General features: G+C 35.4%; 1 protein-coding gene across 2 annotated transcripts in view; it reads right to left on the bottom strand.

The window, feature by feature from the left end:
* Nucleotides 1-19,866, bottom strand: part of LOC150102867 (mitochondrial import inner membrane translocase subunit TIM14) — a 136,933-nt gene extending 117,067 nt beyond the window's left edge. The window contains exons 1-2 of one of the 2 annotated variants that reach the window (XM_090397635.1): nt 19,746-19,866; nt 1,469-1,526 (exon numbers count right to left, since the gene is read on the bottom strand). In XM_090397635.1, the coding sequence (XP_090253761.1) occupies nt 1,469-1,471 (3 nt within the window). In that variant the 5' untranslated portion in view covers nt 1,472-1,526; nt 19,746-19,866. The remainder of the gene's footprint in view (nt 1-1,468; nt 1,527-19,745) is intronic. The other variant, XM_090397634.1, reaches the window with a different exon arrangement.
* Between the last annotated feature and the right edge of the window lie 6,320 nt (nt 19,867-26,186).

Genomic DNA, 26,186 nt, shown 5'->3' with positions numbered 1-26,186 from the left:
ATTTAGCAAGAATTATTATTATTATTATTCATGACACCTCCAAGGAGTCCGAAGACTCATCGCAGGAGGACACCTACTATACAACACTCCATCTCCACTACTACACCGAACCTCCACTACTAATCACCTACATCAACGCCATCCACTGCCCGCAACCACCACAGCTAGTATTTTTGTCTGTAAATTGTGTGTGTTCTAAAGGGCCAATTTGTCTATGCGGGATGAAAAACCCAAGTTTCCGGGAGAAAAAACCCTGCTACCTCCATATGAGATCGGCTAGCTCACCTTCAATTGAAAAAGTCCATATAAAGATTCCTCCCGTCATGATGAGAATTGAACTTAGGCCTTTTCTAATCAAAGGGCGCAACGTACTGTCATTCTTCCAATTGTGCTACGGAGGCAATAGCATAATTAGAGTTAGAATTAGCTAGAGTTAGCATAATTAGAGTTAGAAACAACTGGAATAATATTTCATAATAAAAAACATTCCCTCCCACAAACACTATGTGTACTGTATGCATGCAAGCAAAACAGATTTATTGCAGCACCAAACATAGTATCCAACTTGTAGAAAGTGTTTCACTTGGTTATAAATCAAATTAAAAATGCCAAGTAATTATATTCTTGTTTAATCCTTTACCCAAGTGCAAGCAAACAAAAATTTGCATTTTCTGTTTCTTCATGACTAGGCTACTTGTATACAAAAGCTAATGACTACACATTTATACTAAGGCAATTGATGTGAAGTCATCAGCTTCTATATACAAGCAGCCTAGTCATGAAGAAACTTCTTCCACAAACTTTGATAAAGAATTAAGCAAGAATATAATTTTTTTGGTATTTTTAATTCAATAGTATCCACCTAAATACATTTGTCTTAATATCCTCTTTTGAATATTCAGTTGCAAAAAATACTTGGTAATAACTGTTTATAATATAGTGATTGGGTGCAAAAAAGCAAACAATGTACATAAAGCAAATAAAGACGAATATACATATATAACGTTATTTAATGTTTGAATTCCATATGAGATTTTTGATATCATTAAGACAGTTCACAAATGCTAATTTTACAAACAAAATGCTACTAAAAAAGCTGCAACTAACATGCTGCATAAATTTTGTGAAAAGGCACCTGCCTAATGCAGAAGTGACATACATATGGTAAAGCAAGTTCCCACAGGAAGTGCATGCATGCACTGACTGCCTGGAACAAACACGTGAAATTCATTCACGTGTACATTATTATCCTCTCTTTTTCTATCTCTAGATACAAAAAATTTACTGCCTACAATCTTGCTCACCAGACCTTTGCAAAATTTTCAAGAATGGTCTTTTGTTCTCCATCTTCCTCACAAAATAACAATGGAATTCAAACCTTACATGTGCAGTGCAATACATGTATCACTTGGTACATGCAGTACATTGACTAGTACTTCTAATAAATGTACTTATAAACATTACTTACCATTTGAAATCTTTTGAATAAACTATTAAGAGGATAGTCTTGATTTCAGATAATGATCCTAAGATAAAATGACAATTTTATATGCTAAAAAATCAATTATTATTATTATTATAAAAATTATTTTTAATAACTTTACTGACCACTTAAGAATTTAAATTTGTGGAGAGAGAAAGGAAAGGCACTGTTATTACAGACTTTGCGAGTGAATTAACATTTTAAACTGTAGACGGTTCTACATTTTTTTTTAATTTATTTAAATTCCATATTTAAATTTTTATTAGTTATACTCTAATATACAGCTTTATTTTATCAGTCCAAATCCAACTGCCATTACATGAAGAAAAGTTTTATTTTCTTCTTATGAAAGTTGGAAATTGGTGAAACATACATAAATATCCAGCAGGTCAAATTATAATCAAGTTTTTGCACACCAAACCATGGAAAGATTTACAGTTTAAACAGTAAAGGTAGTTTTAAACATTAAGCATATTGCAAATGTTATTATTTTACTAGAGCCTGTGTAGCTCAGTGGATGTGGCGTTTACACACCACCACGCTTGGCCGCACGAAGGAAGACTTGGTTTCGAGTCTAGTCGGCGACTAGAGGAAACTTTTCTAAGCCTTTTTTCGACCGGTTCCTGAGTTAGTCGATCTCTGGCACGGGCAAGCAGGTTTTTCCTCCCGGAAAAACCTGCTTGCCCGTTTACAGGACGAAAAACTCGGGTTTTTCGTCCTGTAAACTCAAGAAAATTGACCGTAGAACCCACATTATTTCAGACATTAAATATATCGTGTTAGGGTTAGGGACCACGAGATGGCGGTACATCTGAGCCGTCTCTCTTCACAACAAACTCATCAACAGTACAAGGCTCAGGTAGGAAAGGTGATCAAGCATGGCAAGGAATGCAAAATTACATTATGAAAAGAATCTAGCAGAGCAGGTCAAAGGAAATACCAAAGAGTTCTTTCGTTACATTGCAAGTAAGAATGACTATGGAAAATTAACCTTAATGAGTGATCACAAAATAACAGAAGCAGATAAAATAGTCGAGTTACTGAGTGACTACTTTGCAAGGGTATATCATCCTAGTGAGGTTACTGCTTTAACATATGTGACAAACATTAATGTGGGAATAGAGGTAGATGAAATGGATGTGCTCAGGATATTGCAGAATCTCAATGTAAATACAGCTGTGGGATCAGATGGCAGATCAATTTGGGTATGTGCAAGGGAACTGACAATGCCTCTAAGTCTCAGGTCTAGTAGAGTTCCAAGGGAGTGGAAAGATAGCAAAATAATTCCCTTGCATAAGAGAGGTTTCAGGATTGCAGTAGCAAATTATAGACCAATCAGTATCTCAGTTGAGGTGGTAAAAGTACTGGAAAAATTGGTCAAAAAGAGAATTCAAGAATGGGTGGATAAAAATAAAATACTGTATGAGGTGTGGCTATTAAATAATGAGACAAGGTGAATTATGAATCGTGTACTCGTAGCAGTGAGATGTGCTTGCGCCGTGAATGACCTTAAAGGTTTCAGAAGCAGGTGAGATAGACATTGTTCGCTGTTGCTCATAGTCTGTAGGCAGTTATAAAAGAAACACGTGTGAAGTCGCTTTGCAGGAATAATGTCTAACATTAAACTCTAACAGCACATTAATCTCAAATTCCTTGTGATTGAAGGAAATTGAAGAAATGACCGATCAAGTGTTTGAAACTGTTGCAGGAGGTGTACAGTGATAATGTTGTTAGAAGTTTTTTCACTTGGTTATACTATAAATTAAAGATACCAAGAAATTATATACTTGGTTTAATCCTTTATCCAAGTGTAAGCAAACAAAGTTTGCGCCTGAAGTATTTTCAGGACTGGGGCAACTCCTGGTAAAGGGTATGACTTCACATCACTTGCCTTAGTAATATGCAGAGCACATCACCTTGCAGACATGTATAATGCTATGCATTATGGGAAGGGTCACTACCCATACCAGTTTCGACCTTTATTGAGGTCTCTTCAGTGGGAGCCAGACCCAGAAGTGATACTAAGGTTGAAGTAATGCAGAAGTCATATTTTCATATAGCAGTTGCCAACAGGTGTCACACCTTATTATTAAATTACTCTGGATTAGAGAAAGGTTGTTGGAAGTACCCCATAATGCAAAGTACATCTCCTTCAACCTTAGTATCACCTCTGGGTATGGCTCCCACTGAAGACCTCAATAAAGGTCGAAACCAGTCTGGGTAGTGACCCTTGCCATAATGAATTGCATTATAGATGTCTGCAAGGAGATGTGCTTTGCATTATGGGATACTAAGGCAAGTGATGTGAAGTCATACCATTTTTACCACGACTCGCCCCAGTCCTGAAAATACTTCAGGCGCAAACTTGGTTTGCTTACACTTGGATAAAGGATTAAACCAAGCATATAATTTCTTGGTATATTTAATTTATGGTGATAATGTAATGTCACGTGTGTGAATATCTGACTGGCACAAATGCTTTGCTGAAGATCGAAAAAATGTTGAAGATGACGAACGACTGGGTTGCCCTGTCATGGCAGCAACCGAACAAAACATTGTGAAAATTAATGAAATTGTCTGCAACGATCGCCAATTAAGCATTTCGATGATAGCAAACATAATGCACATTGATAAGGAGATTGTACGACATATTTTGAAGGAGCATTTGAACATGAACAAAGTCTGCGCCAAAATGGTTCCCAAAGACTTGTCAGGAGCAGAAAGATGTCCGGAAACAAATTTGCACTGACATCATGGAACGGCTGAGAGCAGAGCTGGACTTGCAGGAGAAGATCATCACATGTGATGAGACATAGATTTTCCAATATGATCTAGAAACAAAGAGACAATCGATGCACTGGAAAACTCCCACATCACCAAGAATGAAAAAAGAAAGAATGAATAAGTCATAACTGAAGTTATGACAATGCTGATCTTTTTTTTATATCAATGCCGTGGTAATGGTTGAATGGATACTAGAGGGTCAGACAGTTAACTAGCATTATTACCTTGAGGTTCTGGCCAAGCTGAGAAAACGAGCGAGGAAGAAGAGGAGGAGACCCGATCTGTGGAAGAATGCTTGGATTCTCCCCGCAGTGCACTGTCTGTAAAGCAGTATCTGACTGATAAGAAGATCCCAGTGTTGGACCATCCACCTTACTCACCGGACTCAGCTGCATGCGACTTTTACCTTTTTCAAAAGTTGAAATCCGCATTGAAGGACACCCATTTTCAGTGGATAAGGTAAAGGAGAAAAAGGCAGTGCTACTGAAGCAGATAACACGGAATAACAATTAAGTTGTACAATTGTAATAAACCACACTTTTGCAACCAGTCTTGTGATTTAATAGCCAGACCTCATATGAGGGGCAACATGGCTTTGTGAAGGGTTGGTCATGTCTTAGTATTTACTATCTTTTTATAAATAGAGTAACAGCAGAATTGGATAAAGGAAATGGCTCTACAGTGATTCTGCTGGATTTTGCAAAGGCATCTGACAGAATACCACATAAGAGGGTGGCTGCTGGACAGATATCGAAAATTGTACAGCAATCCCTCGATTAATGCGCTCCTGATTAGTGCGTTTTCGATAAATGCGCCATTTTTTTTCGATACCCAAATTCGATTAGTGTGCCTATATACATCTTAAAAATAAATGTTACAGATTTTAAAAATTTTCGATATATACATTTTTTATGGCTAACTATTTAAAAAATCACTCACGGATGAAATAATTTAGTTATCGATTTGAAACATTTTATAAAGTTATTTTTAATGGTTCTTATGGAAGATCTTGAAACTAAAATCTTATCTCAGATTAACCCAAAACCTACAGCATGGTTTAGATATGTAGATGACATCTTTATCATATGGAACCACAAAAAGGAAGAGCTATTGGGTTACCTAAACAAAATCAATTCGTTCCACCATACTATCAAATTCACACTAGAAATTGAAAAGTCCAAACAACTCCCATTCCTGGACATCATAATAAAGAAACAAGAAAATAAGAGTGTCAACTTAGCTGTTTATAGAAAACCTACAAATACTGGACGTTATCTACACTTCAGCTCATCACACCACATCTCCCAAAAACTAAGCATTATTCATATGCTTAAGGAAAGAGCTATACAGTTTACTATGGACCAAAATGATCTATAAGAAGAATTGACTACAATATCCAACGACCTATCCTTAAATGGTTACCCTAGAAGACTCGTCAACAAGATTCTCTTCTCTGACATACCACAAAGACAATGTGTTTCTCAACAAGTAAATCATGTATCCGCGACACATGTATTGTTTCGTGCTCAGTACTATTTTGTTATTGAATTAGAATTTGTCAGTTAACATCTAGCTTGCAATTTACTTTGCCCCTTATTTGTACCCTGAAGATGCCGACAGCAATAGCCGGCGAAACTAGTTGGTTATTAAATAGTTTATCAACACTTGACCAATACTTCTAAATAAGAGTTAGTTATTCATTAAAATATATTCTTGTTTTAATTCTTCCCCAAATGTTAGCAAAGTACATGAATCATCTTCACAAATTGTCTACTTGTAAACAGAGACTGCGCTCCATATCAACTGACTTTATCCATTCATAGTTTATAATATAATTAATGGTGTATCACCATATGCATAGCAATCTACATATGAATGTGGTAAATAAGAAGATGTACAAGATTTGTTTTCCTGGAGGTAAAATGAATACAGTGATTGAAGTGTTGGATATGAGGACTAAGCGAGCAAAGGTGTTGGTAGTGGTAGCAGGGACAAATGACTTGAGTGGTAACCAGAGGAATGTAAGACTGAATATCAAGAGGTTGTTGAGAAAGATAAGAGTGATAGGAAAGGTAGTCAAGTGTATTGCCCAGGTATGATAGTGATGAGATAAAGCAAAGAGCAAGAATTATAAATGATATGTTAGCAGTATATAGCAGTATTGAACTGTATAAGAGTGATGGACTGCATCTGAATGATTTGATGCGAGTCATTTGGAGAGGTTGCTGATGGATGGGAAAGTAATGAGTGCAGAATGAATATGAGCAAGCAAGAAGTGATATGAAAGAGTGGGAGATTGAAGGAGAAACTGAAGTGGTGCTTATGAATGAAGAAGTGGGTAGCATGAGTGTAGAGAATGAGAGAACAAGTTTGCCAGACAAACAGGGAGACTTCAGGTGGACAGAGAAACACAGCGTAAGGAAGGTAAAAAAAAAGGGCAGGGGGTTGCTATTGATGACAGAGAAAGAGTTATGTTCATACAAGGTAGAGATGCAAGGATGAAATAGTGGTAATGGTTTTGAGGTATATGGTGTGAGATAGAAGTGAATAGAATGAAATACTTCACTGGATGTTGCAATAGAGCTGGTAAAGTGGAAGGTAGTGAGCAGGAAACGTATAAGCACATTAGTGCTTATACATTTATAAATGGGCAATCATACAGGAATATAGATTGGGATGACAAGATAACAACTGAAAGTAAAGAAATTGAGTTTGAGTTTTTGAAGGGCAACTACCTCAGGCAGTATGTAACAGAGTGCACGTGTTATTATAAATGAGGTGACAAATCTCCTTCCAGTTGGTGAGAGTGACCATGAAGTGATTACCTGAATGGCTGCCAGCCATGTGAGAACTTCTGTGAGGAAAGGGTATATATGTGGAATTACAAGGCTGGTGATTATGAGAAGCTCAGGAGACAGTTTGGAGCTGTAGCATGGAATGAAGAGTAGGCCGGAAAGAAGATCAATGCTGCTTGGGTGATATTCAAGAACTATCTAGTAGAAACAATGTATAAATATATTCTAAAGGTCATAGGGTTAAATTAGGTAGGTGTCAAATGGGGGAAAAAGGCAGTATGGAGGCAACATAATAGGAGTGATAATAATCAATTCTATGAGGAATACAAAGAACAGGCAAGGAAGTGACTTGGCTGATAAGGGTAGCCAAAGTTAAACATGAGCAGCAGTTAGCTAATGAATTAAAAAAAAAAAAAAAAAATCCAAGGGAGTTCTTTTGATATATAACCAGTACAAATAAGAATGATTATGGTAGGATGACATTGACTGGTGGAAATGGTATAAGGTATTATTTCAAAGCCAAAATTTCGGCTTTGAAATAATGCTCGATTTAATATCCACTTGATTTTTATAATTTTGCATCGCCGAAGTGAAGCCTTTTGGCTCTTTATTTTAGTAATACTTTTACACACCGACCGAGAGTTCGCTTACAAAAAAATACACCTCTTTAATGTTTCAAGTTCTTTAGTACTGAAAGCAAAAACTCTGAGTACTAAGAAAACCAGGATGTCCTCTAAAGAGATTCAACGATGATTTCTAAGGCCAGAACAGGCCACTCTAGGCCTAAATCATTGAAAAGCATGATGATGAAGTATTCTATTGTATACCCACATCTCATGTTGCTGTCACTTTATTGTAATAATTAAGTAGATTACTAAAACATGACTCTTCCCTTTAGCAAATCCTCTGGATTAGAGATAGATGTTGAACGTTTTTTTCAGTTGGTTACAGCATAAATTAAACATGCCAAGAAATTATATTCTTGTTTTCATCCTTTATCCAAGTGTAAGCAAACAATTTGTGTGTAAAGTAACCTCATGACTGGACTAGTTATATATAGAGACTAATTATAAAAATCAAGTGGATATTAAATCCAGCATTATTTCAAAGCCAAATATAGAAACTATAAAAGTTAAGTTTTGTATGAAATTTGACCAGAGAGCTTACGGGAATACACTTGCCAGTATTTATGAGTTGCCCTAGCCGGATCTTATAGAAGACATGCACGCTATGACAGCATCCATATATTCACTTCCCATTGGTCCATTTTGATAAAGTTTCACTGACGTGACAGCTGTTTCAAACTGGTTGATTTTCGTCAGAGACCAGGCAGAAACCTTGAGAGCAAAAACTCTCAGTACTAAGGAACTTGAAACATCGGAAAGGTGTATTTTTTTGTAAACAAATTCTTGATCGGTGTGTAAAAGTATTATTAAAATAAAGAGCCAAAAGGCTTCACTTTGGCGATGCAAAATTATAAAAATCAAGTGGATATCAAATACAGCATTATTAAATCAGCTTTCTGTTTTCATTCTTTCAACGTGTTCTATCCATTTATGTTTAGATTTTTTAATTTTTTCTATTCCTGATTCCCGGTTTAATTCTTTCATAATATAATAATCATAATTCTTTCAAAGTAGAATACTTAGACAATGAAAAGGCTTTTGATAGATTAATGCATGATAAGTTAATACTCAAACTAGAACGCATGGGGTTGGATATCAGACTAGTACACTCGATTGGAGATTGGCGGTTTAATAGGCATCAACCAGTTGTGGATGGGGAAGCAATACCCCAGAAGAGGAAAGTCACCATCGGTGTGCCTCAGGAGTTTGTTTTAGGACTATTGCTGTTTAACGTGTATGTTAATGATATTGGGGAAGATTTGAATGGGGATATACAATTGTTTGCATGTGATGCAAAGTTGGGAAGGACCATGAGGAGTAGAGGCGATGTTGTGACCTTGCAAAAAAGACTTGAATAGAATGAGTGAATAGGCAGAAGAGTGAGGATCCAAGTTCAATGTTGCAAAAATGTAAGTTTTAACATTAAGCAAACAAAGATGGGATGCAGAATTTACTCTTGGCAGGAATATACTGTTGGAGGTGGAAGAAATAAGAGACCTTAAGGTGATGGTGGATAAGGATCTGAAATTTAGAGGACCTATTACCAAAATTGTGAGGACAACACAACAACCTCTGGCAATGATGTGGAGGACACCGACTTGTACAAGTAAGGAGATTCTGGTTTCATTGCAGTGATTCTCAACCTTTTTTTCGTCACGGTAGACTTTTAATAATTTTAAAATTTGGCGGCACACTAACAATAAGATAAATTTAAAAGAATTTTACTTGGTTAATTAATTCATGTACCTATAATATAGTTTGTAAAAATAGCATACAATAATAATTTGCAATAAAATATAAAATGAAATTGCATTACAAAGTAAACAAAAATGTTTATTTAATGATAAATTACATTTAATGCGAAATTTAAGCATGTTTTTTTTTGATAACTTCATTTATATTTGGGCGTATAAATGATAATGCTACTCTCATTTTGTGATCTAGATTTAAAAGTATGGATCTTTTTTTCGTTTTTATATCGGTCAAAGAGCCGAAAATCCGAATTCGCATAAATAAGATGTGGAAAATTGTAATAACACACTTAAAGCTTTTTGTGATATTGTTGGATAATCGTATCTAAGATTAATCCAGAACGAATTAATTGATTCTTCTGAATGTTCTGAAATTAAATCTGTTATTACACACAGAAATCAGTTCTTCTTTCAAAGTTAGTTCATACACCGATGTGTCGTTTATCACAAATGGATTCCGAATCCAATCAAATTTTTTTATTTCTAAATTTGGAAAGTAATGAACAATTTTTTGCTCTAGTATTGTCAAATGATCAATAACTATTTTATGAATTATTTTATAACAATCTTTTGGAACTGACTCAAACTTTTCTAAACTACCTTCTTGTGCTTTATTCTTCCATAAAGTAATTTTTTTTTGAAATCCCAACAATTTATCGGTTAAGTTTAAAATATTTTCTTTCGGTCCTTGCAAACTCGTATTTATGTTATTAAAAATAACAAAAATATCAGATAAGTAAGCCAGCTTAGCACACCATATTTTGTCATCCAACAAACCAATAAAATCATTATTAACTTGTTCAAAAAAATATCTTTATCTCGTTTTTTAATTCAAGCACGCGAGACAAAACTTTCCCTCTGGATAACCACCTGACTTCCATGCGTAGTAACAATTATTCGTATTTAGACTCCATAGCCTGGCATAATTGACTAAACAGGAGATTTTTTAATGGTCTCGATTTTATATAATTAATCGTTTTAACACATTGTTCCAGCACTACTTTTAATTCTGATGGTAATTGTTTTGTAATGAGTGTTTTCCGATGCAAAAAACAATGGGTAACTAATATATCTGCATTATGTTCTCTTACATGTGCTACAAATCCTTTTATAGCTCGTTAGCATAATCGCTAGCATCATCATTATCGTCGTTAAGCTTTCTTGTTTTTATCCATTTATCCATTTTAGGAGGTTCATTGAAACTAAAAAATAATTTTGTCAAAAAATTATTAAAAATGACATTGTATATTGCCTTTGAATCCGTTTAAATTAAGTCTGACTACACAATATTGTAGTCAGACTTAATTAAAATGTACGTACAATACAACAATTTTGTATGTGGTATTGCACGTATGAAAACAAATATATAAGTTGTAACTATCCGTATGCAAACATTAAACGGGCGACTAGTAGACTAAACTAATATGTAGCTTTGTTAGCCAGAACTATAATAGCCACGCACACTGGTTCAGCCAGTCCCCGCTAGGAAGGTAGAACTGATTGAACCACTTGTCTGACACCGCTTATGTATGGGTATTCGCAGTGGCGGCATAAAAAATCTCGCGGCACACCAAAGTGCCGTGGCACAGTGGTTGAGAATCACTGGTATAAGGCCTTGATTAGACCCCACATAGACTATAGTTCGACCACAGATGAGAGAACCCTCGACACTTCTGCGCATGGCAGAAGAAGGCAAAACCCATTCCGATAATAGGGTAATCAATCTGTTTAGTGGGATGAATGTTTATTATTACACATTGGAAAATTTGCTTTTCTTTTACAAACATTCTAGTTTTTAAAGTGGTAACTATTCTGATTGTATAACAGTTGGAAAATTTTACATATAAAGCAATGATTTCGTGTGTTGGTGACAAATTTGTACATCCCTTATTCTTTTCTCCAGCAAGCATTCAGTGTAGAGGGGTGTAATTCCTTAATGGACAGAGAAATAATTTTCACACAATTCAATATTGAAAACTCTTTCCATGCTTGAGACAGTGTCATGTTTGGATTAGATTCCATTTTTTTCCAAAATTAATTGGAATGTTCAACAAATATAATATGACTTAAATGTTGATATTATTCCTTGGTCGAGTGGTTGAATAAGTGAAATTAGGTGGCCAGGTGCATTATCTAAAATTAGTACAATTTTGAAGTCGATATTCTTTTTCTTTGTGTAACTATCTACATGCTAGCTATAACCCATGCCTTTTTGTTGTCTCGCCAATAAACAGGTAGGATGGACTTGTTGAGCTCTTTTATAGCATGAGGATTGGTTAATAAACATTCGTTTTGTCATGTAATCACCTGATACATTACTACAAAATAGAAAATTAATTCTATCTTTGAAAACTTTGAATCCAGAAGCTGATCTTTCATTTTTCTAAATATAGGTGCGTTTTGGCATTTTTCCCCAATATAACCCAGATTCATCCGCATTGAACACCTGTCTACACTATAACCAACTTCTTCAATGATTTTTAAAAGTTCTCCTGGGTATTTCCAGGCATCTTCGACGTCTGTTGATGTCGATTCAACCTGGATTTTAAGATTATGCAAAGAAAACCGCTTTTTAAAGTTTTCGAACTGACCCTTACTGGCACAAAATCCAAGATGAGAGCTTTCTTCTGAAGAATCTTGATCAAGTTCTTTTAAATGTTTATAAACTCTGAGAGCTTTTTGTTTAATAAGATTTCCTTCCAAAGGAATTTTCTTTTGAGTGCAATCTTCTATCCAAATCATTAGATTTCTCCATTTTTTGCCATTAGAATATAGTGTACACGAGCAAAGTGCTTTGCACTTACCGTTGACCCAGCAACAAACACTTTCTCGGATTTTATGTTCATTTTGTTCGAGTGTTCGGATTGTTGATTCATTTAAATTCCAAGTCCTTGCAACAACTCCTGGTTTTTCTCCATTTTCCAACCGATCCAAGATTTTAATTTTTTCTTCGAGAGAAATGAATTTTCTTTTCAATGTTGATTTTTTCACTTTTGTTGCAGTTTTAGTGACCATTACTATAAAAATAAATTTTTGACATTAAAAAAAAAAGCGTTTACATATTAATTATGTAACTCACCAGAAAATAAAGTGCTCAGCTTGAGATTAGTACACTTATGATTTTTAATGTGCTTTCCTGGCAGAAAAACTCTTCGTTTTCAAAGGCAAATTTCAATAATAAATACTTGATATGGTAAATAACTGACATACATGTGTGCTAAAGAGTATTTCCACTAATATAAATTCGCTACATGCACAATAATAAAAGGTATACGATAAACAATTAATGCTACACACACACAAATGTAAATGTGTGCTAAAGAGTATTTCCCTTCATATAAATTCGCTGCTTATAACTACATGAGCGATACAGGTAGACACAAATTTAACAAAGATAAAATTTAATTTTTAAGTCGCATGGTGAAAAATATATGAAAAGATAAAGGGTTACTACAGTTTGTACACCATGTTATATCGAAACCACGTTGCATAAGTACCAAGTTGAACAAGAATTAGTACAATTTGTAGACCACGTTATATCGAAATCGTGTTGTATAAGTACCACATTATACGAGGGTTACCTGTATATGCCTTTCCCTCATGAACTGCTCTTGTCACTTTATTATAAAAGGCAATCGCATTACTAAAGCAAGAGCCCTTAACAAATCCATATTGACTCTCACAGATAACATTAGCCTCGTCTGTTCAACTCTATCCCTCACTAATTTCGTGTCTGGTATCTCTCCACCAACCACCCTCCTATCCATCTCACCAACCCTATATCCATCCCCATCTGCTCCACTTTACTGATTAGAGTTCCATGTGGTATCATGTCAAAGGCCTTGGCTAGGTCCAGTAGAATCACTGTAAACCCATTACCCTTATCCAGTTCAGCTGTCACTGTGTTATAAAACGTGAGCAAGTTACTGAGGCATGATCTACCCTTCACAAAACCATGTTGTCCCCCATACAATATCCCATTTTCAATTTTCATCTATCCAATCTGTATTCTTCTCTTGACTAATTTCTCCAAGACCTTGAAAATGATTCCTGATATGCTAATCGGTTGGTAATTTACAACAGCAGTCTTGGAACCTCCTTTATGCAGTGGAACTATTTTCCCCTCTTTCCAACCCTTCGGGACTAACCCAGACCCAAGACTCAAATTAAACAAAATGGTCAAGGGTACTGACAATTCTTTAGCTGCTTCACGTACGACACGAGCTGGTATACCATCCAATCCCACAGATGTATTGACATTAAAGTTTTGCAATAGACTACTCACCTCCACTTCATTCACCACAATTCCCATATAATCTATTGGTTCATTCATTTCTGCAATGTCACCACCTGGAAGATATATTCGTGCAAAGTGCTCGCTCAGTAATTCAACTATATCAACTGATTTGGTTACCTCCCTACCATCGGCATTCTTTAAAATCATTCTACCATATACATTTTTCCTTTTACTTACAACATAGCGAAAACACTGTTTCGGATTCTCTTTAGCCTGCATGGCCAATGTTCTTTTGTAATCCTTTTTTGCTTTTCTTACCACACTTGTTACCCTTCTGGCCTGCACTTTATACCGTTCATGTGCCTGTCGGTCATCTTTCTCCATAAATTCCCTCCATAGTTGTTTCATTTTTTGCAGCTCAAGCTTAATGGTGTTATTCATCCATTTAATCCCTACTTGATTTATTATTCAGACTCTAGGCATACAGTCAGCCATTGCTTCATGCAAACACTTCTTAACCGCCTCCCATGCGTTGCACTATCAACTTCTAGCCCTTGCAGTTGTACATGACATGGCACCAAACCAATCAATCTCCTAAGCTTGTCGTACTCACCAGCCTGATAATTCCACATGTACCCTGTCTTAATTATAAATTCCACACCTTTAGCCACCTCCCAAGTCAACCTCCCGTACAGCCAAATTCTCAGATGCAATTACCAGGTCAAGTACTCTCTGACCCCTAGTATTTTCCATTACATGCTGTCACAGATAGTAGTCCCATAATAACCGCATAAAATCCAATTCCTTCCTCCCATGTGTCCTCTCCTCCTTCCAATCAATGTTACCAAAGTTGAAATCTCCCATAATAATTACCCTCCCACTCATTTCTTCTATTTGCTTATGCATACTATCTCCACCATCGATTCCATCACCTAGTCTATAGCAGCACCCAACTGTATATTTAGTTCTGCTAGTTTCAATCTCACACCAAATAGCCTCAAATGTGCTCTTTTCTCTATCCTGCAGTTCCACTTCTATTCTTCTTGGCTGTAGCTCATCAGCTAACATTAATAACACTCCTCCCCCCCCCCGTCACTCCTAAACACACCATACCCCTCACATTCAATCCCACTAGCTGTGTCATCTTCTGTCAGCCATGTTTCACTAATGCCAATAACCTGTGGTCTGGAAGTGCCAACCAAGGCCAAAAATTCTTCCACCTTGTTCCTAATACTTCTGGTATTTGTATACATGAATTGCAGAAGCCGATTTGTCCCATCCCTATTTTGATGCCTTATACTAACTATCCCATCCTGATTCATGGTCTTTCCTACTCGCTTGGGTATATTACACACATTCACACACTCAACTGTCTCCCTACAGTCTGCATATCTACTTCCCCCCCCCCCTTAATAACACTAGTTTATATATACATAAATAAATAACACCCTGGTTCTGCACATTCACTTCCACTACATTCGACAACACCTTTTCAAGTCTCCGTACACCAAATCCATTCAAATGTAAACCATCCATTTTATATAAATCCTTTCGCCCATCGAACTCATTCCATACATCCACAAATTCCACACCACTCACATACTGCATAATTCACGCATAAAGTCATTAGCAATTATGGTCCTCCTTTTATACTCTTCACTGTCATAGCGTGGCAACAGACTCAACAACCTAACTCTCTCACTCTTCTCTTTTGCTACCTCAAGCAATTCCTTCACATCCTCACTCATAGCCTTTTCGTTTCCTTTCAAATCATTTGTACCAGCCACCACTATCAATTCTTTCACCCGCTGCTTTTGCATTCTAATTGACTCGCTTACATTCTTAACGTTCGCACCGGGTTGGTATGATTTTGTTAAACTCTCAACTAACACACCTATAAAGGAATCTCCATACAACACGCGCACTTTCATTTTGTTTACACTCACTATCATGCCCTTATTTTTTCTATCATACTTTTGCCGATTATTAGTCGGTACGCTTCGTACACATTTTTGCCAATGCTCCAGCTGCCGATTTGCCCTATGTATCGCTCTGCGTAATAAAGTGATCTCACTCATTACGTCAATGTCATCATTTTTATTCTCCGATGATTCATTCAATCGTTCTGTATGTTTACCTTCATTCTCACTTTCAACACCACTCTCACAGCTATCAGGTACTACCTCGTATGTATATGTTCTGCACAGTAGTCATGAGCCTTCTGTGCTACAATAATTTAAGTGACTACAGCCATTCAAAAAAAAATAATAAAGTGTAAGGGTAAGATGTCAAGGGCAATGCTCCAATACCCTATGCACTAAATTATGGATTAGTAATTTAATACAGGGGTATCCAAACTTAGGTAATCCGAGGGTCACATTAGAAAAAAAAATTTATCTGAGGGCCGCATCACAATGCATATCTAGTAATTTGGTGAGCAGCAACGACACAACCTAGAAAGATGAACAGATGAACAACATTAATTGTGCACTAATCACGTGCTCACGTTCCCTGTGAGCACCCGGAGCACTGGAACCAAACAGTGTAAGAACGCTTCTTTGACACATCTAATATTTGAAAAATATGTGGGTATATAGTGATGTAAAAACACCAAATAAAATTATCAACATAGAGATTATCGATTAGTGATAGAATTAAAATATCTAATACACATTTGATTCAAATTGTTATTTTATCTTTTCACTCGTGAAAATCAAAACTCACAGGTGGGCTGCACAAAATCATACATGGGCTGATTTGGACAGCCCTGATGTAATATATGTATTATAATTTTTATAACTATACATTTTTTTTATCTGATAAATTCAAAATCTCTTTAGGCTGCAAGTATTATCAATTTATTCTCAACCCTTACCAATTTAAAAATAATAATAATAGCACAGAGACTTCCCATGATAAGTCAGATTTCTTATATATGTTTCATAACAATAGCAATAGATTGCCTCTTATAAAATGAATTTTATGATTTTTATGTGGGGAAATTTCAAAAATTTTACCACAATCCTAAAGGGAGAAAATGTTTTGTGCACTCATTTTGTGTATTTTCAAATTTCAAAAAATGGTCACAGACATATAGCTGTTACATTTGAGGTCCTTTCTGTTTCCAACAGTGAATCATATAAATTCTTTCGATATGTAGCCAGCAAAAGAAAGAATGATTAGGGAAGGATGACATTGATTGGAGAAAATGGTATAAAGACAGCTGATGCAGAATGTGTGGTGGAGATACTTAATGAGCAGTTCATAAAGATCTTTCAATCTTGTGAATGTGATGTCATGGAGGGATTGAGAGCAATTGATGATGGGGAGGAGAGACTGACTGCAGGTGAGCAAGAGGTGTATGGGGAGTTGAATAAACTAGATGTTAATAAGGCTGTGGGACTTGATAATATATCACCACGTATTCTGAAAGAATGTGCCAGGGAGTTGACACCTGCCTTGACATATTTTTTTAATATGAGTCTTGCACATGGTCAAGTTCCTAAGGAGTGGAAGGAGGGAAAGATTGTGCCACTTCATAAAGGAGATGATCGAACTCAAGCATCAAACTATAGGCCTATCTGTGTGTCAGGTGTTGGTTAAGTTGTTGGAGAAGCTTGTGAGAACTAGGATCCAAAGTTGAGTTGATAACAATGGTATTATCTTTGATGGACAACATGGATTTGCTAAAGGGAGGTCATGTTTTAGTAATCTACTTTCTTATTACAATAGAGTGACTGCTTCCTTGGACAAAGGAAAAGGATACACAGTAATATACTTGGATTTCGCAAAGGCTTTTGATAGAGTACCTCATGATAGGTTGACAGTCAAACTAGAGCAGATGGGGTTCAATATTAGATTGGTGCATTGGATTGGAGACTGGCTACCTGATAGGTATCAACAAGTTGTATATGGGGGAGCGATATCCAGGAAAAGGAAAGTCGGTGGAGTGCCTCAGGGGTCTGTTTTAGGTCCATTACTGTTTAACTTATATATTAATGATATAGGTGAAGATTTGGATGGAGATATTCAGTTGTTTGCAGATGATGCAAAGTTGTGACGAACCATGAAGTGTAGTGAAGATGTTGTGGCCTTACAGGAAGACTTGAATAGATTGAGTGATTGGGCACGGAAATGGGGATGCGAGTTCAATGTTGCAAAATGTAAGGTTTTAAAATTTGGAAAATGGGATGCAGAATTTATGCTTGGTGAGAATATATTGTTGGAGGTAGAGGAAATAAGAGATCTGGGGGTAATAGTGGATAAGGATCTAAAATTTAGGGGACACATCGCCAAAATTGTGAAGACAACACAAAGGCTACTGGACACTGATGTGTAGAAGTAGGGAGATTCTTGTTCCGTTGTATAAGGCTTTGATTAGGCCAAAGATGTGGATGTATCAAAGCCTTATCATATACAGTATATAGGGCTTGAGTCAAACATTTTGTTGAACATCTAACTCTTGCAAGAGTTAAACATTCAACAAAATTAAAAATAAAATTAAAAAATCATTGCAGAAACAAACAATCTTTACAGCTGCAAACATCAATTCTTTCTCATTACATTAATTTTTCATTTGATAATACTTTCCCCTTCTGCACCACAAGACTGCAAAGTTATAGTGCTTCTTCTTAAGTAGCTTGTCCAATTTGGAGAAGGTACTGCCATTCTTTTGATCTCATAATAGCTCGTTACCCATCCATTTCTTTGCATCATCAACTCACGAAGTTCTTGGTCTACCAGGAGATCTTCTTCCATCTAATTTTTCCGTCAGTATTTCTAGAAATGTTTTCCCTGCTGATCCTCTTAATATGTGTCCTGCAAACTTGCACTTTCTCTTTATAAGGTCTTCCATGAGTGCTCTTTTGATTCCCATTAACTTCAATACTTCCTTGTTAGTTTTTTACTGGTTCCAAGGAATCTTCAGTGCCCTCCTATAGCACATCTCAAAGGTCTGCAATTTCTTGATTATCAGTTTTGTATATGTCCACATCTCAATCCATAATTCAATGTGGACCATACATAAGATTTTATTATTCTTATAATATGTGTGTTTATTTAATCCAGAGGGTCATTAGTAAATTATTATTCCAGAATGCTTCTTTTGCCTTGGCTATTCTTAATTTTATTTCCATAACTGTTGTTCCACCTTCTGTAATCATTACTCCTAAATAATTATGAGCCTTTACATTTTGAATAAATCCTGTTGACACTCTTAAATAGTGCATTAAGGTTAGATAATCTGGAAACCCTGCTATAAAAACCAACCATAGTCCTCTTTCAAATTCTGAAACAGTAAGGTGATGCTCCTACACCATACAATGAAATTCACTAATGCCTAAAAACAAACACATACACAAAATATAGAATTGAAAGTGATGCAATCAGGATGAGCATATACCATCTGCAAAAACTAGTTCTTGCATTCCTAGAAAATAAAAATAAAAAAGTGTAAAATCAAGAGATCCTTGAAGCATTTATTAACCAAATTAGTCTTCCATAAGACATTTGGTAGACATTTTGATAATTGGTCCATTCCACTCACTCAACAAAAAAGATTTTTCTTTTAAAAATTCTTTCATCACTCTTATGCTAACCAGACACTGATGCAGTTTACAAAAAAGGCTACGTTTCTCCTTCTTCCTTCTTGTTAAAAATCTTCTAATTTTACATGACACCTCCAGTCCAGGGACTCATCATGGAGGGCGTTCTATGCTACATAACCCACCGACCATTTATACTCGTCTTCCACTTTCTACACATTACATTGAACTCCTGTCCTGTCCAGTCCATAGGAGGGAATGAGAAAACTTATAATTATAAAGTTAGGATGAAAGATCGCGATTTATGATGCTATTTGCCAAATAAATTACCATGTATAATAGTACCGATCATTTAGTAGGGAGCATTAATTGAAAAGGAGTTCATTATTCTTAGAACAAACGCTCTAAACATGAGCATGCCTTCACCGTTACTGTTGCCTTTCAACCACATTTGATATGCAGTTCAAAATGTTTGAATATTAAAATAAAATAGCAGTGCCGTCTCTCATGACGAAATCGAACCTACCAAAATATTAGAACTCCTGCACAAATGTCACAAAACACATAATTTAAAAACATACCTTCAACAGTACAAAACCAAAATAAACGCACATCATCACTCACACCACCAACATGGAAAAAAAAAAAAGAGTCTGGTTGGTTTCTTAGCGGGATGCCACCTAGCATTCAAGAAGGGTGTTTCTTAAACTCTTTGAGACTGCGAAAACCTATACATATAAAAAAAAAAATCAGCTAACGCCTTTTTATTCCCGTATATACGGGAGTAGGCGAGGCCATATATATATATATATATATATATATATATATATATATATATATATATGGCCTCGCCTACAGCATATATATATATGGCCTCGCCTACAGCATATATATATATATATATATATATATATATACTGTATATATATATGTGACTAGAACCGAGATTTAATTAAAAAGGTTTTAATATATATATATATATTAAATTAAATATATATATTAAATATTTAAGCATATTGTCAACTTGTTGAAATTCTGATCTCTACTGCAAAACATTTTCATTTTCCTTTGAAATATACTAATACTTTACTTGATATATATATATATATATATATATATATATATATATATATATATATGACAGAATGATCATTGACTCGGTTAACATACATAGTTTTATGAAAAAATTGAATGACTAGAACCGAGATTTAATTAAAAAGGTTTTAATATAAACACACTACTAGTTTCGGCCTGTAACAGCCTTCTTCAGGTGACATTATAAAAGAAAAAACACTAAACATTGAGGGTTAAAATACTATGAACAACATAGACAGTCTTTATACATAATTAGCATGAAAACGTTGTAGTTGTATTTGAAGCTGTTCTTTCATTTGTTGCATTGTTGGGAGAGTGCGTGCTTGCTGCATCACGTGAACGCCAGTACATGATTACAGCTGAATGACTATCTGGGAGGTTGTAGCTTAAGTTGTTATTTAGAGGAACAGGATTGAAGATGATTTCTCTCGATTCCACAATTTTTCTCTCTATTTCGTCACTGCAACGGAAGATGTTTGTAGATTTTTCCCAGCAGGCTTCGTGAGTTTGGTTATCATCATTAGGATTAGCCGAGAAAAGGATATGACTTGATAATGCACTTGCTCGCTGTCTCTTGTAAGTAATGTCTCTCATGTGTTCTTCCATACGCATTTCGACAGATTTGTCTGTCTGCCCGAAATAAGGAATATCACAGTCACATAATATTTTATATACGCCAGGGTATTTGAGTTGATGATGACAAGGTTTTGGGTGGCTAATTAAGGAACGAATCTTTGGAAGTGGAGTGAACAAGGTTCTGATATTGTATTTTTTTAGAACTTTTGCTAATTTATGTGAAACAGTACTTATGTAAGGAATAGATATATTGCTTTTGAATCTATTTGTTTCTTCTGAGTGATGTCTAGGAGGATTAAGAAGGAATTTGTTAATGATTTTCTTGGAATATCCATTAACTTCGAAAGAAGTTTTCGGATGGTTTATTTCTGTAAGCAGTTCATTTGGATCATCAAGAAGAGAACGGGCTCTATGTCCCAAGGTGGAAATTATTCCAAGCTTATGAGGAGGGAAATGATGGGACTGACTGTGCAGATATCTGTTGGTATGTGTGGGTTTTCTATATATCGATATTTTTAGTTTACCAGAAGAGCGAGTCAGTTTGACATCAAGAAAAGGCAAGGAATTATCCGCTTCAAGCTCAGCAGTAAACTTAATACTTTGATGTCGGCTATTGAGATGTTCGAGGAAAACCATAAGGGATTCATGTCCATGGCTCCAAACAATGAAGACATCATCCACATAACGTTTCCAAACTTTAGGTGTTAAAATAAAGGAAGAGATAGCCTTGGTTTCAAAATCTTCTAAGTAAATATTTGCAAGAACCGGAGATAAAGGATTACCCATAGCCAGTCCATGATTTTGTTTGTATATATTATCTTGAAATTTGAAGTAACCAGACCTGATGCAATGTGTAAGCAAGGCTAACATTTTTTTGGATAACTTGTCCTTGAGTAATATTAGGACTTCATCTGTTGGGACATTAGTGAACAAAGAAGTTATGTCCAAGCTAGCCATGATGTTATTTTCATCAACTGTAATATCCTTGATGTATGTAACAAATTCTGTAGTGTTCTTGATAAAGGATGATGATTTCCCTGAAAAACTTTTGAGGTATTTGGCAAAGTATTTTGAAAGATTGTATGTAGGAGAATCGATACCTTCTACAATTGGGCGTAATGGGGTGTTCTCTTTATGGATTTTAGGAACACCATATATGCGAGGAATTAACGGATGGAGAGAGCGTAGAGATAAACGGACGTTTCGGGATAATTCAGTTGTTGTTTTTAATAAGTTGTTTGTACGATTTTGAAGTTCACGAGTTGGATCTCTCTCAAGTATTGAGTAGGTATCATTATGTAGTAATTCAATCATTTTATTCTTGTAATCTTCGGAGTTCATGATGACTGTTGCATTTCCTTTATCTGCAGGGAGGATGATTATATCTCTGTTGTTTTTTAAACTTTTAATAGCTTTGCGTTCAGTTGAAGTAATGTTGTCTGCAGGTGGTTTTGCGTTATTGATAATAAAGATTGATTCAATACGTAGAAGGTTTGCATCTTGTGGAGGGAGAAAAGAAGCAGCGTTTTCTATTTTTGTAAGTAGTGTCTCCTTTGGTATTAATTTTGGGGAAGGAATGAAGAGTTTAGACCTTTACTAAGGGTGCTTTGTTCTACATCTGAAAGTATATAGGAGGATTTGTTCATAACGACTTTGTCAATATTGATGTGTGGTTTTGAGTTCCTATTATATTGTAATCTCTTTAACGTTTCAAATTTTCTTATAAGATTTACTTTGTTATTTGTTACAGGCCGAAACTAGTAGTGTGTTTATATTAAAAGCTTTTTAATTAAATCTCGGTTCTACTCATTCAATTTTTTCATAAAACTATATATATATATATATATATATATATATATATATATATATATATATATATATATATATATATATATATATATATATATATATATATTATTTATTAATATATATATTACTAGTATATATATATACTAGTAATATATATATTAATAAATATATATATATATATATTAATATATATATATATATATATTTAATAATATATATATTATTATAATTAATATATATATTACTAGTTTCTTGTAACGAAACTAGTAAACTAGTAGTATCTTGTTAAATATATCATGCCATCTTTTCTCTCGGTAATAGTCATTAAACTTATTTTATATTTATATATATATATATATTTAGAGCCTGTGTAGCTCAGCGGATGTGGCGTTTGCACACCGCCGCGCTTGGCCGCACGAAGGAAGGCTTGGTTTCGAGTCTAGTCGGCGACTAGAGGAAATTTTTCTAAGCCTTTTTTCGACCGGTTCCCGAGTTAGTCGATCTCTGGCACAGGCAAGCAGGTTTTTCCTCCCGGAAACTCGGGTTTTTCGTCCTGTAAACTCAAGAAAATCGACCGTAGAACCCACATTATTTCAGACATTAAATATATTGTATTAGGGTTAGGGACCACGAGATGGCGGCACATTTGAGCCGTCTCTCTTCACTGCGTACCGCTTAATTAGTGATAGCCTTGGACCATCTGTCTCTGATTGGGTACCAGTGGAGATTGAACTGCCCACTCAGTCTCCAAAAGTTAGATAGGGCTAAATGGCCTCGCCTACTCCCGTATATACGGGAATAAAAAGGCGTTAGTTGATTTTTTTTTTTTTTGATTGATATATATATATATATATATATATATATATATATTTTTTTTTTTTGCGAAAATCCTATGAAAATTTTCATAAAAAATCAGTGGTAACGGAATTATGTAATGAGCCTTTACCCATAGCTTGATTTATGCATTAGCTAGGCAAGCTGCATTATACAGGGGTACCCCGCCTCAATATAGAAAACCTATTAAACTTAAAGCTTACTCAATAACGGGGAATTCACTTAAGAGTTGTAGCTTACGTGTCACAACAACAACCTTAAATCGGGCCCTGTCTTTACCTGGAGAAATATTTTAATAAAGAAAACACATGTTTGATACAGGTGATGTATTATTTAACGTCGAATATTTTTCAGTTCTCGTGTTTACATTATTAGTTTGTTCAGCTGTTGAATTATATTAATGGTATATGTGTGATCAGAAGTTCTTGGAGAAACGAAGTCATTAACATGGTGAGTAAAGTCGGTAATGTGATGTAATTTTTAATTGGTTAGAGTTTCATATATGCGTCGAGTTATGCAGCAGCGCACTCAGGATTTAATCTTGGAGGGGGGCCGGAGTTGAGTAGACGATTTGAGAATACACACTATGCACCGCATACGACCTAGTATTATTAATTGACACCTCCAGGGAGTCCAAAGACTCATCGAGGGAGAATGTGCCAACAGCATATGACTGAGGATCTGATCGCTAATTCATAAGTAGTATAGAAATATAAGACACGACACAACATAAATTTAAAAAAAAATGAATTTTAATTAGGAAATGATTTTTGGAAATTTTTCTAGTGTTTTTTCATTTTTCTTTGGAGGGGGCCAGAGCCCCTGTCCCCCCTCTGGGTGCGCCACTGAAGTTATGCCTAATTTACATGTGTATGACGATTAACATTGTATTGCTGATGAAGACATAACAATCAAGGAGCTGGTTGTATTATTACTATTTTTAGATTTTTATGTTATTGGTTTTTTTTTTATTTAAATGTTACTAAATTATAAAGAAGGAAGCTCAGCAAATCTGTTTAAAAAGAAATAATCACCATATCAATGTATTAACTGCTTTTAATGAATTACGTTCTAATGAAACTTTTGCACATGTGACTTTAGTATGTGAAGGTACGAGACTTAAGACCAGGTTGACCATACGTACCGTTTTTAACCGGACAGTAAGGTTGTTGTTGTTGTTTTTTTTTTTTCATATTTTCCCGCCGTCCCGACGTTTTAATGAAAATGTCAATTTTGTCCCGTTTTAATAAAATCTATAAATATACTTTAATATTCGTCAGTCATAAATTACTATTCAAAACCTATAATCGTATATTAATATCACGGATACCAGTAATTTGTATAACCATGGAGTCGCATTGTTCGATACTAAATATCGATATCTGCAGTGATTTATTCAGAGAAAATAAAAAAAATACACGTTGGCCAACGCTTGCCATGTCAGACGCGGCGTTTGTTCTGCTGTAGCGTTAGTTTTTGTTTTGATGGTATGCTAACCTGTGGCTCTGTTATTCAATGCCGGTAGTCTAAATTTCATATATTTATTTAAACTTTTAAGTCTTATTTTTTAAAGCTTTAAGTCTATCCTTGCAATGTCAAAGAGGCGAAACTGCAGTTTTAATGACGATTTCCAGAAAGAATTCAAATTTATTAAACTGGACAAGCTGTGTAGTGGTGGAACAAAAGTGGTATGCCAAAATTTTAATATCCATTTTTCCTTTTATCATGGAGGCAGAAGCGACATCATCCAACATCTACGTAGCCAGAAACATAAGGATGCTGAAAATACTCTGGCTTCAGTTAAAAACATCAGTCGTTTATAGTGAGACGTGATTGTGATAGCGAAAGTGATAAAATTGCAGCAAGTGAAGCTCTTGTTGCTTATCATACTGTGGGTCACGGCCAAAGTTTTCGTGCAAATGACTGTTTGGCGACATTGATCAATAAAATTTATGAACCAAAATTTTTTTCAGCACGTACCATCTCAGAAGCACTAATTACCAAGGTTTTATCACCATACATATTGGGCAAAGTAAAACTTTTTTTATCGTCTTACTTTTTCATGAATACAGACTATTACATAACCCCTGTCCTGTTTTTGCCATCCCAATGTCCATTTTTTGTCTAAAGGAAATATGATCAGCCTACTTAAGACACAAAATAGTTCTGTCTGCCTGCAGTTATTTCTATTATGGCATATTGCCTCCGTAGTGCAATTAGAAGAACGGCGGTACGTTGCGCCCTTCGACTAGAAAAGCCCTAAGTTCGAGTCTCGTCCTGACAGGAAGAATCTTTATATGGACTTTTTCAACTGAAGGTGAGTTACCCGATCTCATACGGAGGTAGCAGGGTTTTTTCTCCCGGAAACTCGGGTTTTTCATCCTGCATAGAGACAATCGGCCCTTCAGAACACACGCAATTTACAGCCAAAAAATACTAGTTGTGTGGTGGTGGGCGGTAGATGGCGTTAGTGTAGATGATTGCTAATAGAGGTTCGGTGTAATGGTGAAGACAGAGAGTTGCACAGTGGGTATCCTCCCACAGTGGGTCTTCGGACTCCTCGGAGGTGTCACGAATAATATTTCTTTAAAACTCGTGTAAACATCGAGTTGTTATTCTCAAAGATATTCAAATACACAGATTAAAAAATGAT

This window comes from Typopeltis vanoorti, chromosome 9 (genome assembly GCF_054136105.1).
Source record: "Typopeltis vanoorti isolate ZY-2024b chromosome 9, IOZ_Tvanoo_1.0, whole genome shotgun sequence".
Taxonomy (NCBI): domain Eukaryota; kingdom Metazoa; phylum Arthropoda; class Arachnida; order Uropygi; family Thelyphonidae; genus Typopeltis; species Typopeltis vanoorti.
Note: the sequence above shows the minus strand (reverse complement) of the source record. Positions and strands in the feature narration are given on the sequence as shown.